General features: G+C 37.1%; 1 protein-coding gene across 1 annotated transcript; it reads right to left on the bottom strand.

The window, feature by feature from the left end:
* Positions 1 to 2,282: 2,282 nt before the first annotated feature.
* Positions 2,283 to 10,489, bottom strand: LOC149040062 (uncharacterized). Its single transcript, XM_089181793.1, has 3 exons — positions 8,955 to 10,489; positions 8,009 to 8,125; positions 2,283 to 3,409 (listed from the first exon to the last, which is right to left on the bottom strand). Exons 1-2 carry the CDS (start codon positions 9,349 to 9,351, stop codon positions 8,049 to 8,051), a joined length of 474 nt encoding a protein of 157 aa, XP_089037919.1. The 5' UTR covers positions 9,352 to 10,489; the 3' UTR covers positions 2,283 to 3,409; positions 8,009 to 8,048.
* Positions 10,490 to 17,342: the final 6,853 nt, after the last annotated feature.

The following is a 17,342-nucleotide window of genomic DNA, read 5'->3' as shown; positions in this document are numbered from 1 at the left end:
TCGCAGTAATGTGCACTTTTTGAGCAGTAGTGGAAATAAGGCCTGAAAAAATTTCAGGCCTGTAAGGGATTTGAACCCATGACCTGCGATACCGGTGCACCTGGTGAAACAATCAAACTAGAGAAATCAGTGAAACTGTAGAAATTGCACAGTCTATATTGGATAGTTGAAGTAGTTAATATGGTCAAACTAGCTGAAATATTTTTAAAACCACACACTAAATACATAAATAATTTAACTGGTTTAACTGCAGAACCTACTAAATTAGTTCAACTAGTTAAAATGGTCAAACTAGGTGAATCGGTTTAAATAGTCAAACTAGTTTGAGTATTTTAACTGCTTCAAGGAATTCAGCTAGATTCTGCAGTTTGTGCCGTTTGTTCCTTGAAGTTATCATGACCGTTTAAAGTACCTCAACCAATGTAGATAGATTGTGCAATTTTTCTCAGTTAACCTTGGTTTGACTGTTAGACCAGTTGAATTATTTGAGCTTAATTGTTCAAATTGTGCCGTTGAATGGATTATGCTAGTTATGCACTTTGTTCGGTTGAAGCATTCAAGTTAGTTAAACCATGTGAACTACTTCGACCAATTAAGCCAGATTTTGCAGTTTGTGCAGCTGATTTTATTAAACTGGTTGTGCATTTTCTCCAGTTAAAGAATTCAAGAGAGTTTGACCAAGTGAACTACTTCCACCAATAATATATTGTGCAATTTGTGCAGTTTGACTATTATCACTCGATTCACATTTAGCCGTTTGAGCCTTTTAAGCTACTTTTACGCTTTGTTCAGTTTAACTATCACAGCTAGTTCTGAATTTTGTCCACTCGAACGATTTAAGCTTGATTGACCATTTAAACCTGTGTAACCTGCTGACATAGATTCTTTAGAATTTGCCATTGCACTATTTGCCATAATCTGACTATTTTACTGTTTGAGTTATTTAACCTACTTATGCATTTTGTCCGACTGAACAAAAAAAAGCCAAAGTAAAATTACCGCGCAATAATAACACAGAATCACTGATATCTGGTGAATATGCCTTAAAAGCTCTAAGTACTAGACTATTATCTTAAATCGTTAGACCACTGAGGCTAGATTGTGCAGTTTGTGCGATGGAACCATTTAAGCTTGTTGTGCATTTGGTGAGGTTAAATTGTTTGTACAGTTGAACCATTTCAACTACCACAACCAAATAAGAAAGATTTTGCAATCTGTGCAGTTTAACTGTCTTCCTTGGTTTGATCATTTTACAAGTCGAATCAATTAAAATAGTGCGACCATTTTTAATGCTTCAAGAAACTTAACTAGATTGTGCAGTTTGTTCCGTTTAGTCATTGAAGTTAATTTGACCATTTAAAGTACTCCAACCAGTTGAGATAGATTGAATTAGATTCAAATAAGATTAATTAGTTCATGTGACCAAGTAGTCGAAATAGCGAGAACAGTTGAACTTAAAAAAATGCACTATGCATCTTTATGGATTGAAGCTAGTTTGACCATGTGAACTACTTCCACCAATTAAGAGAGATTGTGCAATTTGTGCAGTTTAATTGTTATCGCTTGATTAACATTTAGGCGATTATTTAGCTTGATTAGCCACTTAAGCTATTTATTGGTTTTGTCTAGTTTAACATTTCTGCTAGTTCTGAATTTTCTCTTGTTGACCTATTTAAGTTAGATCGAACATTGAACTTTTTTAACCAATTATGATACATTGCGCAATTTGTGCAGTTTAACTGCTTTTACTAGTTTGCCTATTTAACCAGTTGAACAATTTCAGCTAGATCGTGCAGTTTGTGCAGTTACGACAATTAAGCTAATTATGAATTTTGTGCAGTTGAACTATTTAGGCTACTTTGACTATGTGAGCCTCTTCGACCAATTAAAATAACTTTTGCAATGAGTGCAGTTTATTTATGTCCGCTTTTTGACTATTTAAGCAATCGAGCCAGCTTCTGAAGTTTGTGCAGTTGAACTGATTAAGTTATTTACGCATTTTCTCCTGTTGAGCCACTTTAGCAGGTTATGCATTTTGCTATTTAAGCTAGTTTGACCATTTATAGAGTAAAACCAATTAAACTAGTTTGACCATTTAAAGAGTAAAACCAATTAAACTAGTTTGACCATTTATAGAGTAAAACCAATTAAACTAGTTTGACCATTTTAACAATTTCAACCAATTAAGCTAGATTGTGCAGTTTGTGCAGTCGGACTAATTAAGTTAGTTGTGTATTTTGCCCGGTTGAACCAATCAAGCAAGTTCGACCGAGTGTTATTTATTTTATTTATTTATTTATTTAACAGCTTTATTGGGTACGTCTACAAGCTCAAAATGAATACATATACAAGGAAAGAGACAAAAAAATGGATAGACATACGCCAAAAGGGTCAGTGCGAACGGGACACGGAGTCCCATGCGGGGCACTACCCTTAATAAAAACGAAAAAAAAAAATGAAAAATGTAAAAACTTACAGTGAAAAAGTGCTAGATAACTTAAAATCAATGACAGGGACACGACCTAACAATTGACCACGTGCACGGACTATTAACATCAAAAACTGAACGGACAAGAGAGAACATGTGTTTTGCTACAAAAGTTTGAAAGGCGGTCGGGTTAGAAAACTTGGACGGGGGTGATAAGGTACAGACGTAGTTCCAGAGTTTAACAGTTCGGTTGAAATAGGAGGCCTGAAAGGTACTTGTTTTACATGAAGGTATTGTGAGATTGAAGGAATTACTTCGTCTGGTGCGGCCGTGGGAAATAAAAGAAACAAAGTTAAGGATGTTTAGATCCGTGTAGTTATTCAGACATTTGTAAAGAAACACAAGGTCCTTAAGTTCGCGGTCGTAGGCGAGAGGGAGCAAATTCAGCTTGATAAGCCGGTCTCGGTAGCTCATTTCCCCAATTCTGGTGCCTAGAATCCATCTTGTTGCACGTCTTTGTACTCTTTCAAGCTGACTTTTGAGACTGAATTGGGCTGGGGACCACACTTGCGTTGCATAGCACAGTTGTGACTTTACCAAAGCCAGATAGAGGGACCGCCTGACTGAAACATCGGTCAGGAAAGGGCATGTACGCTTTAGAAGCCCAAGTAGCTTGTTGGCTTTTGCGATGATGGTATGGACATGTGAATCCCATGAGAGGGAGCTAGTCACAATAACTCCGACATCCTTCTCACTAGTGACCCGCTCAAGTTGTACATGATTGAGTTTGTAGCCGTAGATAATTGGGCTTTTGCACCTTCTGCAGTTGCATCAGGCAGGTCGTTGCAATCTTTGCTCCCTTTCGAGTCGATCTTCATCGAAATTCCGTCTTCGCTGACATCTGAATCGTTATCAGAGACAGACATTGTGGAGCTTATGGCGTTCAAGCCGCGGCTTTCTGTGTCCTCTTCGCTCGATTCCCTGTAAATTTAAGAGTCTCACTAAGTTTCTCCTCGTGAATAACTCCGCACTGTTCAGAGAACAGCGCGTTTCGATCTGCTCTTGTACTTCCCTAAATCACGTTGTTCGTATCCCATGCACAGAGCTCGCTTGCCTTTTGAACTGAACTTCTGCAACCAATTAAGAAGGGAAAATTTGTGCATATAACTGTCTTCGCAAGTTGGACTCTTTAACTGGTTGAACTAATTAAGCCTTGATCATTTTAACTTCTTAGACAAATTGGGCTCTATTTTGCCGTTTGTGCACTTCAGCAATTGAGGGTAGCTCGACCATTGCATTAACTTAAGAGGTTTAGTTGTCTTCCCTAGTTTGACTAGTTAACCAGCTCAACCATTTAAGCTAGTTATGCATTTTGTCCAGTTGAACCATCGAACCTGGTATGGCCATTCGAACAACCTTAACCAATCAGACTAACTGTCTTAGCTACTTAGACAGTCTAACGTGTTTAACCAATTAAGCTTGATTGTGCAGTTGGTACAAGTTGATCGTATTAACAAGACGTTTGACTAGTTTGACTAGTTAACCAGCTCAACCATTTAAGCTAGTTATGCATTGTGTCCAGTTGAACCATCGAACCTGGTATGGCCATTCGAACAACCTTAACCAATCAGACTAACTGTCTTAGCTACTTAGACAGTCTAAGGTGTTTAACCAATTAAGCTTGATTGTGCAGTTGGTGCAAGTTGATCGTATTAACTAGACTATGCATTTTTCTGGTTGAACTAATAAACCTACTTGGAGCATTTGAACTACGTCGACCATTTGAGATAGAGAGTGCAACGTATCTTAATTGGTTAAAACGTTTAATGGTCGATCTAGCTTAAATAGGTCAACAAGACAAAATTCAGAACTAGCATAAGTGGTTAAACTAGGCAAAACCAATAAATAGCTTAAATGGTTTAACTGGCTAAATGTCAATCGAGCAATAACAGTTAAACTGCGCAAATTGCACAATCTATCTTAATTGGTGGAAGTAGTTCACATAGTCAAACTAACTTCAATGGTTCAACTAAACAAAATGTATAAGTATGATATGCACTTTTCCCGGCTCAACCGTTGCAGTGAGCATCATCTTGTCATATAGGTTAGTTCGACCATTTTAAACTACTTCAACCAATAAAGATGCATTGTGCTATTTTGTAAATTCAACTGTTCTCGCTAGTTCGACTACTCAGTAACATGAAACAAAACTGCACAATTTGTCTTAATCAGTTGAAGTAGTTCACGTAGTCAAACAAGCTTAAATGGTTGAACTAATTAAAATGCGTAACTAGCTTTATCAGTTCAACCGCACGGTTTTGACAATCTAGGTGAAATGGTTCAACTGGCTTAACCGTCAAAGGTCGACGGAGAAAAATTTGCACAATATACCTCAATTGGTTGGAGTACTTTAAATGATCAAATTAACTTCAATGACTAAACGGCACAAGCTACACAATCGAGTTAAGTTTATTGAAGCATTTAAAATAGTCAAACTATTTTAATTGGTTCGACTTCTAAATTAGTCAGACCACGTCAAACTGTACAGATTGCAAAATCTTTCTTAATTGGTTGAGGTAGTTAAAATGGTTCAACTGAATAAATAGTTCAGCTGCACAAAATGCATAACTAACTTAAATGGTTCCATTGCACAAACTGCACAATCTAGCTCAAGTGGTTTAACTATTTAAGATAGTAGTATAGCACTTGGGAGTTTCAAGGCATATCCATCAGATATCAGTGATTCTGTGTTGTTATCATTGCGTGGTAATTCTGGCTTTTGGCTGCCTTCCCTAGTTTGACTATTTAACCAATTGATCCATTTAAGCTAGTATAGGCATTTGAAAAACTTTACTAATTAGTAAAGTCAATAAAAAAAAAAGGAACAAACAAACTTGACCCGCCTCGATCAGCATTTGCTATTCGCGGGTCAGAGGAATATCTTGTAATATGTAAGAAAATGAAAAATAAAAGTGAATTGAAGTAATTGGTTAAAAGAAATAAATGGCCGATCAAGCTTAAATGGGTCAACAAGACAAAATTCAGAACTACCTGAAAGGATTAAACTGGACAAAACAAATAGGTAGCTTAAATGGCTCAACTGACTAAATGTCAATCGAGCGATTACAGTTAAAGTGCACAAATTGTACAATCTATGTTAGTCGGTCAAAGTAGTTTACATAGTGAAACTAGCTTAAATGGTTCAAGTAAACAAAATGCATAGGTATGATATACCCTTTGTCCGGTTCAAGCGTTTCAGCTAGCATTATTTTGTCATATAAGGTAGTTTGATCATTTTAAATTACTTCAACAAAGTAAGACACATTGTGAAATTTGTGAAGTTGATTTCTTTTTGCTAGTTTGACTACATAATCATATGAACCAATTAAACTAGTTTGATTATCTTAGGTAGTAAAACCAGTTAAACTTGACTGTCCAGTTTGTACACAATGGGTCAACTGGCTAAATGCCAATCGAGCGATAACAGTTAAACTGTGGAAATTGCAAAATCCGTCTCAATTGGTCGAAGAAGCTCTTAAACTAGTTTGATTATCTTAGGTAGTTAAACCAGTTAAACTTGACTGTCCAGTTTGTACACAATGGGTCAACTGGCTAAATACCAATCGAGCGATAACAGTTAAACTGTGGAAATTGCAAAATCCGTCTCAATTGGTCGAAGTAGCTCACATGGTCAAACTAGCTTTTAACGATTGAACTGAACAAAATGGATGACCTGATCAATTCAACTGCACAATCTAGACAATTTAGTTGAAATGTTTCAAGAGGTCTAACAGTCAAAGGTCAACTGAGAAAAATTGCACAATCTATTTTAAGTGGTTGGAGAAAATGGTCAAATTAACTCCAATAATTAAACGTTACAAACTAGCTAATTTTCTGAAAGTATTTAAAAGAGTTAAACTATTTTATTTCATTCAAATTGTGAAGTAGTTAAATCAGGGAAGACAGTTATCACCAGATATCAATGATTCTGTTTTGTTATTATTGCGCAGTAATTTTGTGCTGGCTTTTTTCATGTAATACTTATTATTTCCTGGAATCCATCTGTCTTCCCTAGTTTAAATATCTAACCATTTGAACCATTTAAGCTAGTCTGGGCATTTGAACAACTTTACTAATTAAGATAAATTGTGCAATTTGTGCAGTTTAACTGTCCTACCTACTTTGACTATTTAACGTGTTTAACCAATTAAGCTTGATTGAGCAGTGGGTGCAGTTGATGATATCAAGCTAGTTATGCACTGTTTCCAGTTAAATTAACCTAGTTTGAACATTTGAACTACATCGACCAGTTGAGATAGATGGTGCAGTTTGTGTACTATTACTCTTTTCGCTAGTTTGATTACTTAACCAGTTTAACCAGTTAAACTAGATTGAGAAGTTTGTGCTAATGAACCTATGAAGCTAGTTATGCATTTTGTCCTCTTGAGCAATATAAGCTAGTTTGACCATTTTAAACTAGTTCGACTAGTTAATATAGTTAAACTATTTGAATTGATTCGGCTGGTTAAATAGTCAATCAAGCCAAGGCAGTTAAACTGCACAGAGGGAAAAATAGTTGTTAATTGGTTGAAGTAGCTCAAGTAGTCAAACTAGCTGATATGGCTCAACTAGACAAAAAGTATAACTATCTTGATCGGTTCAATTGCACAAACTGCAAAATCTAGCTCAATGGTTCAACTCTCAAGTAGCTAGGATGGTAAAACAGCCTAGGGTTAGGATTTCATCGGACAAAAAACATAACCAGCTTAAATAGCTTAAGTGGCTAAATAGTCAAACTAAAAAATTGCAAACGGCAGAAACAGTCAAACGGCACAAAACTCAGAAAATAGCTGAATTGGTTTAGTTGGTTCATATGGACCAAATCCATCAACAACCTAAATTGGGTCAAATGGTTTAAGCGATCAAACAAGCAAAAACAGTAGTTCACAAAAAAACTGGACAAATTTACTTGTTTGTCACTAAATTACGCTTTTCTTAGGTGTATGACATCAAAGAAGTTTTTTTGCCTGTTTGCAGCTAATCACGCTGATTTTAGTTTTATCTCACTTAATGCAACCTGTCGGTGACTTTCGTGGCCAAGTTTTGCTTTTCTCAGCTTTTTGGCACTGAAAACATGTATTTGTTTGTTTGCAGCTAAATTGGGCTGTTCTGGGCTTGATCTTACGAAAACCACCGTTTTTCTTTTTTTGTCGCTAAGTTACGCTGTGTTTAGCTCTATCACACCGAAGATATGTTTTCGTTTGTTTGTCGCTTAATTTACGCTGTTTACAGTTTGATCCTTAAGTCTTTTTTTACATTTATCTTACAAAAAAAATTTTACCGCTTGTTTGCCGCTGAATTGAGTTATTTTTAGCTTTATCACTGCCAAAAAAGGTTTTACGCCTGTTTCCAGCTAATCACCTTAATGTTAGCCAATTAACAACGGTTTTTCTTTTTCGCTACTTAATCAAGGTCTCTGATAAGCGATCTGAAATAAGGTCTCTGATAAGCGATATAACTGGGAAAGTGTCTTGCCACCGGTATTTCATATTATATAATAAAGCATGTGCGTATACTCACCAGGTTGAACTTGTTCAAGGTTTCGGCGATCTCTGAAACTTCAGCGGTCATCTGGCATTTTCTCAGGTGCTCTTTCCTTATACACACGAAGCATCTTTCTACATTTTACGCAAATTCCTTTAGAAAAAACATAGTCAAACTCCCGTCAAAACTCCGAAATTACCGAAAGGCGCGTATTTTTTAAACAGAAAAGTCTGAAGTTTTGTCGACCCACAGAATAAAATAATAATGGAAAGTTGACTGCGCGATAAGAGGTGAGAAGAAGGGGGGGGGTAGCATTGTGATTAGATTATCATTTTTTTTTTTGTTTATTGTTTATATCTTTCTTTCTCAAGTGGCTTTTTGCGAAACGAAATTGAAATGTTTTAAACAAAGTAAATTAACCCCTACTAACCGAATTCCAGGTGCGTACTGTAAGTTACAGACCGTGAAACGAGGTTAGTAAGATATTCATTATGTCTCTGAGGTCAATCGGGCGCGCGGGAATGGAAACTAGTTAAAGTTTAGAGGGCCGCGCAAAATTGACCAATCACACCCCGCGTACGAACTGAGAGAAACTGAAAAAAATTAGGAATTCATTGTATACATGTGGGTAGTGCTGTGCACGCGCTGCGGACCTGTTTGTTTACGGACACCGGCACTCACTCACTCACTCACATACCTGGCGACAAAGTGGGTAGGGCACTATACAGTGCACACACTAATATAAGCGCAATCCATAAAAAAATGAGAGGCATGAAATAAAGGTTGTTATAAAAAAACTGGATTGGACAACTGAATGAAGAGATAAGTAACGAAATGTCCTTCATCAACCTTACTTATTTCTCTCCGTCGTTTAAACAAATGATTCTTTCATATAATCTCAAGTCATCAGAATGAATAGACTAAAAATAATTCATTGGAGACAGTTTCTGTTTGGTAGAACATCAAGTAGTTGGTTGCTTACCTGAGCCCACAGGGACGAGCTGTTTTGAAAGCTCAAATATCTTCATGGATTGGAATAAATTTATTCCTTTTTCCAGTGAGGGTGCCTTCCTCAGCTCCTTGCAGTGACCAGAAACAACTTCCGGGATGGTGCAAAGATTACCCGTCCTTCGCCAACCTAAACCTAACTTGGCACGATGAACCGGACAGATAGTCATGTCCGATAAATTCGCCGGCTTTTGAAAACATCCACATCTCGCCAAAATTAATTCTACCTCCGTTTCAATTCCGGAAAATTTCAACGACTTTTTGTGATTTTTTATATCCCTGTTACACCGCGTGAGAGGCGTGACGGAAGACCTTGTGCGTTCGTCTGCGCCGCAAATCCCACCAACAATATTCAAGAACGAGCAAGACATCGCTGTTCTATGAAGTTCCCCGACAATAAACTCAGGTTTTAGATGCAATGTTTCACAGATAAAGATAATTCGATTTATTTATTTATTTAAAGAACGATGCAATTTTCGTGAGAACAGGTACTTCTGATTGGCTATCGACGGCATAAAGCTTCTCATTCTTAATAAAATCAATTCTTATCGTTTCAGTTTGAATTGCTACTATTATATTTTCTTTTATTTTTACTTCAGCAAGTTAACTGGGGAACCTGGCACATCTTTGAGTAAGATATTTTAAAATAAGACCTATTGTAAATTAACAGATGTAAATATCTGTTTGTTACTGTACTAATTGAAGCGAAGTCACTCGTGCGTGACACAGATTAGGGAGCGAGCCTGTGAGATTTAATTTCAGCTCGTGGTAATTTTGGTGTTTCATAGTTTTTTTACCTGCGTAGACAATATTTAACATCAATATGTATTTTTAAAAGGTTCAAACCGCTAAGAAAGTAAAACCCTCATGTTTTATGTACAAACTTTGGCCGAGGAGTTAATTTATTCAATAGTGCATTGTTATGTAGAGTTGTAGATTTCAAAGGCGCTCAATTGGAATTTTATCGAATTTTGATCGGCGTTCATGCAAAAGTGCTACTAGATCCTAAAGATTTAAAACCGTAGACCTAAAATCAATGACTGAACTGTCTTTGGTTATAATATCAGAAGATTTGAAGAACTACCGGTCAGCTTTTTTCGTCGCTGAGTTTGGATTATTTTACACCTTCGCGTAAATGAGAAAAGTGTGTCTTCTTAATCGGGTCTCAGTTCGCTCACAAATAAGCAGAGATAAAAATAATTCCCATGGTTTGTCTAAGGAAGAATCAATGTATTCAATTATACTTAAGAGAGATTCACAGCTATGTAAACGTCTGTGTAGCGAGAAGCTGAAAAGTGTAAAATTTCGAGTTTCCGCCAGGTAAAATCCGAGCTTCCGGTAGGGTGACCGTTTTTCGTGGTTTTCTGCCGTTATATGGAATATTTCAAAAACTAACCTAATATCCTTCAGTTACTTACCTAGGCCTTCAAACTGACAAAGTATGAGCGAAATCGATTTTTTGACCGTGGCCACGATTTCTTTGATTTTTACTGACAATCACTCTTAAATCTACATCTGACAAAGCATTGAAATCAATATAACCTTTCATGCACTTAAAGAAAAAACAAAGAACCAATATCTCTCTCCTATATTGTTAAGGTAAAAGTTTCTCTTTGACAAGTCTCTCATGATAACTTAAGTCAGTTTCAGGATAATTTCCTATCACACACACTGGTACAAGTTCTTTTGATCATGCCCAACATCTTGTTGGCTTTACTGATAATGACGCCAATGCGATTATTCCAAAATAACTTGGTAGAATCATGCACACCAAAGTCTTTCTCAGTTGTAACTGACATAATCTGTGAGCCATTAAGTATATAGGTTGAATCGACAACATTCTTTTCCCTTGTGATTGCAACGTATTTGCATTTCTTTGAATTAAACTACATGAAGTGATCAGCTGACCAATCGTTTAGATTTGAAAGGTCACTTTGCAGTTGTTGAACATCATTGGTGTTATCTATGATTATGAAGCATTTCATATCATCAGCATACAGTTGTACAGTGGTGCTTGAGTGTATTCCTTTAGGAGCCGTATTTATATAAATTATAAACAAAAGCGGTCCTAAATTGGACCCCCGACGCACTCCTGATGATACTGGTAACAACGACGATTCACAACCATCAATGACTGTTCTGTGCTGTCTACGTGTTAAATATAATCTAAACCAGGAAAGCAGTTTACCTCTTATACTCACATCAAACAGCTCTTTCCATAAACAGTTACATGAAACAGAGTCCAATGCCTTACCATAATCCAAAAAAAAGAGTCCACCTGCTTTTTTTCGTCGAGTGCTTTGGCAAAAGCATGAGTAGATCGTAGGAAACTAGTAACACAAGAGCGTCCATCAACAAAGCCGTCTTGCAAATGGTAAATTTGCGGTTGGAAGAAGGGAAAACATTTGAGAACACAAATTTTTCAAGGACTCTTGATATGATACACAGCAATGATATTCCTCTGTAGTTCTCAACCATCTCTCTATCGTCAGACTTGAAAACTGGAACCAAATTTGCAGCTTTCCATACTTTTGGGAAACAACCACTGTCCAGTTGTTTATTGAACAGGGTGCAGAGGGGAATAGACAAAGATTTTGAGCATTCCTTCAACAGACGTGATGTTATTTCATCTAGTCCACAAGATTTGGCAGTGTTCAGCTGATCCAGAAATTCCCTGATCATCGATAGTGAGATGGTAATGTTACTTAAAGACTGGTTTTCATCATCAAAGTCACTGAAAAAATAGTCCTCATGAAGGAGAACACAATCATCTCTCTTGAAAACTGAATTAAAGTAGTTATTGAATAGTTCTGCCTTTCATAATTTAGCTGCTTAGAAGCTTAAAACTTAGTCATCCGTGGGGTAAAACCGAAAACAACGCAAATTTAGCATCAAACAAACGGAAACATCTTTTCGGTGTCATAAATAATGGTAATAGGACCGTATGGAACCCAATTCGGTCTGTAATCATACGAGTGATTAACAAAATCAGACGACCGCGAAGTGGGAGTCCGATTTGTTTATCACGAGTATGATCACAGACAGAACTGGACGACAAGAAATCCTGTTTCCAATTAATCATAACCATTTCAATCTCCGAAAAAACAAATACACTTAGAACAAATATCTTCAATGGAGACAATGTCTTTATATAAAAGTTACTCCATTTTGGAAATTGCCTAGTTTTTCTTTGGTTCTGAGTGGACCCAGTAAAAGGAGCGTAATTCAGTAGCAAACAAGTCAATTCATCTTGTTTGTTCAGTTTTTTTTCCGTTTTACTGTTTTCACCTGTTTGATCACTTAGACCATTTGAACCAATTTGGCTTCTTGGTGAATTTTGTCCATGTGAGCCGATTGAACCATTATACGTATTTGAGCTAAATTGTTCAAATTGTGCAGTTGAATGGATTACGCTGGCTATGCACTTTGTTCAGTTGAAAACAGTTGAACCGGACAAGGTGCATATCATATTTATATATTTTTAGTTAAACCATTTAAGCTAGTTTGACTATGTGAACCACTTCCATCAGTAAAGATAGATTTTGCAATTTGTGCAGTTTTGCTCGGTTTAATTGGTTTAACTAGTTAAGATAATAAAACTAGGTGGATTGGTTCATATGATTACGAGTACTAGCGAAAACATTTCAACTTTACAAATAGCACAATGCATCTTTATTGGTTGAAGTAGTTTAAAATTATCAAACTGTAATCGTTCGACTTACATTTAGCCAGCCAAACCGTTTAGGCTACTAGCTGGTTTTGTCCAATTTAATCAAATCAACTACTTCTGAAATTTGTCTATTGACCCATTTAAGCCAGATGGACCATTGAATTTTTTTAACCAATTAAGATAGATTGTACAATTTGTTCAGTTTGACTGCTTTCCTTAGTTTTCCTATTTAACCAGTAAAACCATTTCAGCTAGATTGTGCAGTTTGTGCAGTAACGCCGATTTGTGCATATAACTGTCTTCGCCGGTTGGACTATTTACTTGGTTTAACTAATTAAGCTACTTTGATCATTTTAACTTCTTAAACAAATTTGGCTACATTTTGCCGTTTGTGCACTTCAAGAATTGAAGGTAGTTCGACCATTGTACTACTTCAAGCAGTTTAGCTGTCTTCCCAAAGATTGATTTTTTAATCAGTTCAACTATTTAAGCCAGTAATACATTTTTTCCAGTGGAACCATTGAACCAAGTATAGCCATTCGAACACCTTTAACCAGTTAAGATTGACTATGGAATTTGTGCAGTTTAACTGTCTCAGCTAGTTTGACTATTTAACGAGTATAACAAATTAGGCTTGATTGTACAGTTGGTACAGTTGATCCTATCAAGTTGGTTATGCACCTTTTCTGGTTGAACCAATTAACCTACTTTGAACATTTGAACTACATCGACCACATGAGTTAGATGGTGCAATTTTTGCACTCTTACTGTTTTCGCTAGTTTAATTATTTAACCACTTTAACCAGTTCGACTAGATTAAGAAGTTTGTGCAGTTCAACCTATCAAGCTGGTTATGCATTTTTCCCCTACGACAATTGAAGCTAATCTGACCATTTGAACTAGTTCAACCAGCTGAGATACATTACGTAATTTGTGCAGTTAAGTTGTTTTCGATAGTTTTACTTACTAGTAAAATAGCTGAACCAGCAAAAATAGCTAAATACACAAAGTGAACAATCTATCTCCGTTGGTTGAAGTACATCAAATGATAAAACTGTCTTAATTCGTTCTACTAAAAAAAATGCATAACTAGCTTAATCAGTTTAACGGCAAAATGTGGACAATCCAGCTGAAATGGTTTAACTCGTTTAACAGTCAAAGGTCAACTGAGAAAAATTGCACAATCTTTCTCAACTGTTTGGAGTACTTCAAATGGTCATTGAAACTAAACCTACACCGAGAGATATGGAATGACCAGTAGATGTTCCAAATATTCCAAAAAATGTAACATCTATCTATTTATTGTGTGTGTTTTGTGTGATTACACTGTATTGCTTACTAATGGATCCGGAAGTATCATATGCTTTGAAGTAGAAATGTGTTGCAGGCCCCTTTCACAATAAGGTGTTACATTATTGTACCTGTGCATATGAACAAATGATCTGCTATGATCTGCAGATTTATTAGTTGATACCTTAGAAATTGTCTCAATACTACTTGTGGCTGAGGTGTCACCAGCTGTTAGTTCATGCATGTTGTGCTATCCAAATGGAGTTTCATCTCTTAGGTTTTTTTTCATTCAACTGAAAGTCTTCATTAATGAATTCAACCCCTGCAATGTCATCTTCATTACTGAACTGCCCACTGTTATTCATGATATATGAAAATGTGTTTTACAAATTTGCACCACCAACAGACAGATTAATCTATTATTAACATACTTCTGAGAGTTAGTAGTCATTAGTGTATTATTATTGTTGATAGTTGTACTGACAAAATTAACATGAGCATGTGTGCTTTCATGCGCCTGTGCCTGTTTGACATAAATTATACTTCTACTCTTCATATTCAAATTACTAGTAATTACTCTTGTACCATCAGTTTTTTATTGTATCAACATACCTTTCATTGCTTCAATTTGTTGCACTTGTTGGGTCTGCTACTTTAATCACCTTATTGCCTTTCATATCAAGACCTTTTGATGCGTCTAAATTAAAGGTTTGCTGTCAACATGTTTCTTGTCAACCATATCCTTATCATGGTTACAGCTTTGTCGTCATATTTTGCTCTGCTGAATTCATAAATGGTCTTTCCATCAGCATTCCGTCCGTTACCACTTACCACTGTCAACAATTGGTTATCATCACTTTTTTACTATATGTTGTCCCACAAAATATCCTATTAATAGGATCATTATTTGAAGTGTGTGTATGCATGCTCTTAATACAGTTGTTATTCATGTTTATGTCACCTTGGAAAGTCTCAGAGCCACTGTATCACTTTTATCACGTTTAGGTCCCTGTGCTTCAGTGTCCTCTTTGTCACCTTTTCGACCTCCAGCACCAATGTCATCTTTATCACCCTTGGGACTTTGAGGACCGGTATCTCCTTTGTCACCTTTTGGACCTTGAGGACCGATATCTCCGTTTGGTCCTTGTGCTGCATATCTCCTTTGTCACCTTTAGGACCCAGAGACCCAGCACCACCACTTCCAGGTGGTCAGATTTTCCACAAATGTCAGAAAAGACATCATTAAGCGAAAATGTGCCTTTCAAAGCCAAGGGACAACTCTAAACAAGTAGATGAACGCAAGTTGGATGATTCAGACGGACGAATTCTTCACTGGAGCATTAGGAACTAATTCATGTAAACAGAAAGATTGGATACAAAAAGTGGTCATCAATAATCTCCAGCTGAACATGAAATTGGACACTGGTGCCCAATATAATGTTTTGCCGTACTCTTTGTATTGTAAGTTGACAAGAGAGATGTTGATGAAGTCAAACACCCGCCTTGTGTCCTACATTGGTCATAAGATACCAGTCAAGGGGAAAGCCACTTTCCCGGTGAAACTCAACAGCTAGATCTACCCAGTTGAATTTCATGTTATTGAGCATTCAGCCACACCTATCATAGGTCTTGAAACCTGTCAAGATCTGCATCTAGCCAGGAGAGTCAGTGTGGTCGATACCCAAAGGGATGAGAACAGGTCTAGTAACATTAGCAACATGTATGTGGAAGAAATTTTAAAGGAGTACGAGGATGTATTTGATGACATTGGATGTTTGGAAGGACCATATCAGGTTAAGATTGATCACAGCCTGACTCCAGAGGTGCACCCACCTCGTAAAATACCCTTAACCCTGAGAGAGAAAGTCATAGAAGAACTTGACCGCATGGAAGAATTAGGTGTTATCCACAAGGTAGATAAACCCACCAGATGGGTCAGTTCTCTAGTGGTGGTACAGAAACCAAATGGCAAAATACGTGTGTGTTTAGTTCCCAGAGATCTAAATAAAGCTATCTAGAGAGAGCATTATCCGATGAAAACCAGAGAGGAAGTCGCAGCTGAACTGAATGATGCCAGGGTTTTTAGTGTGCTCGACGCCAAATTCGGGTTCTGGCACATCAAACTTTATGAAGCAAGCATGCAGTTGTTGACATTCGACAATCCACTTGGCAGATACCAGTACTTAAGGATGTCATTCGATATCAACTCAGCACCTGAGGTATTTCAAAAGAAAATTACCCAAGCATTCAAGGACCTTAGTGGTTGTCACGAAGCCAGTAGACAATTCTTGTTTTCCTTTTTAAACACTTTATAATTTATCTTAAACTTCTGAAAACCTTATGATCTTGAACCTTATTCATAGTAGCCGATTACATCATACTTATTTCTGAAACATTATTTCTAGCAGCAAGAACATTCTAGACGCTAATGATGACATATCCTTAAAAATAACTCAATAGAATGCTCCGGAATATGGAAAAGTTTGTAGCTCAGCTTATGCAATTATTAATCTCTGGAAACTTCGTTACGTTCTTTCCCCCTTAAGTTGCTAACAGTGGCCCACTTGATAAGCCATCAGCATTGCCATGTTGTACTCCAGGTTGATGGCCTAATTCATATTGGTACTGCTGCATAGCTATTGCCCATCGCGTCAACCTCTGGTTTGTGTCTTTCATTTTTGAAGCCAGGTCAGTGGTTTATGTTGAGTCTATAATAAAGGGCATTCCATGAAATTGCTTCAAAGCCCAGACAATAGGGAGACACTCTTTCTCGATCGTTGAATATTTTGTCTCACATGGTAACGGCTTTCTGCTGGCGTAGGCCACTGGGCGTTCTTCACCATCTTCATCTAGCTGGCTGAGAACAGCTCCTATGCCCAAATCACATGCGTCAGTTTAAACTATGAAAGGCTTGTCAACTTCTGGTGCTTTCAAAACAGACCAGATATGAGTGCATTCTTAAGTTTTTCAGAAGCCTTGTGGTTCTCTTGGTTCCATTGCACAGTCTCTGGTTTCACTTTTTGGGTCAGAACAGTAAGTGGTGCTTCAGTATTGGAGTAGTTCAGTATGAAACGTCTGTAATAGCCTGTAAGACCAAGGAAGTCACGGACTTCAGATTTGGTCTCCGGTTGTTTGTAGTTCTTCACGGCTTCTACTTTTTTGGGATCTGGGAGAATCTTGCCCTCTCCAATCACGTGACCCAGGTGTTGCATTTGAGTGTAGCCAAGTCTGCACTTTGAACTCTTCAACGACAAATTGGCATCTCTCAAATGGGTAAATACTTTTTTCAAATGCATTAAGTGATCATCCCAACCCTCATTGAAAACTGGGATATAATCGAAGTCGGGATCAACAAAGGATTGATATCCACTTAGTAGATGATTCATCATCCTCATGAAGGTT

The sequence above is a fragment of the Pocillopora damicornis genome, chromosome 9 (genome assembly GCF_964200805.1).
Source record: "Pocillopora damicornis chromosome 9, jaPocDami1.2, whole genome shotgun sequence".
NCBI classification, from domain to species: domain Eukaryota; kingdom Metazoa; phylum Cnidaria; class Anthozoa; order Scleractinia; family Pocilloporidae; genus Pocillopora; species Pocillopora damicornis.
Note: the sequence above shows the minus strand (reverse complement) of the source record. Positions and strands in the feature narration are given on the sequence as shown.

What these genes read in the sequence shown, in the direction of transcription:
- LOC149040062 (XM_089181793.1), bottom strand. Translation starts at nt 9,351, where the DNA reads ATGTCTTGCTCGTTCTTGAATATTGTTGGTGGGATTTGCGGCGCAGAC. An exon ending in GCTCGTCCCTGTGGGCTCAG is followed by an intron (nt 8,126 to 8,954) that starts GTAAGCAACCAA and finishes TTTTTTCTAAAG; the next exon opens with GAATTTGCGTAAAATGTAGA.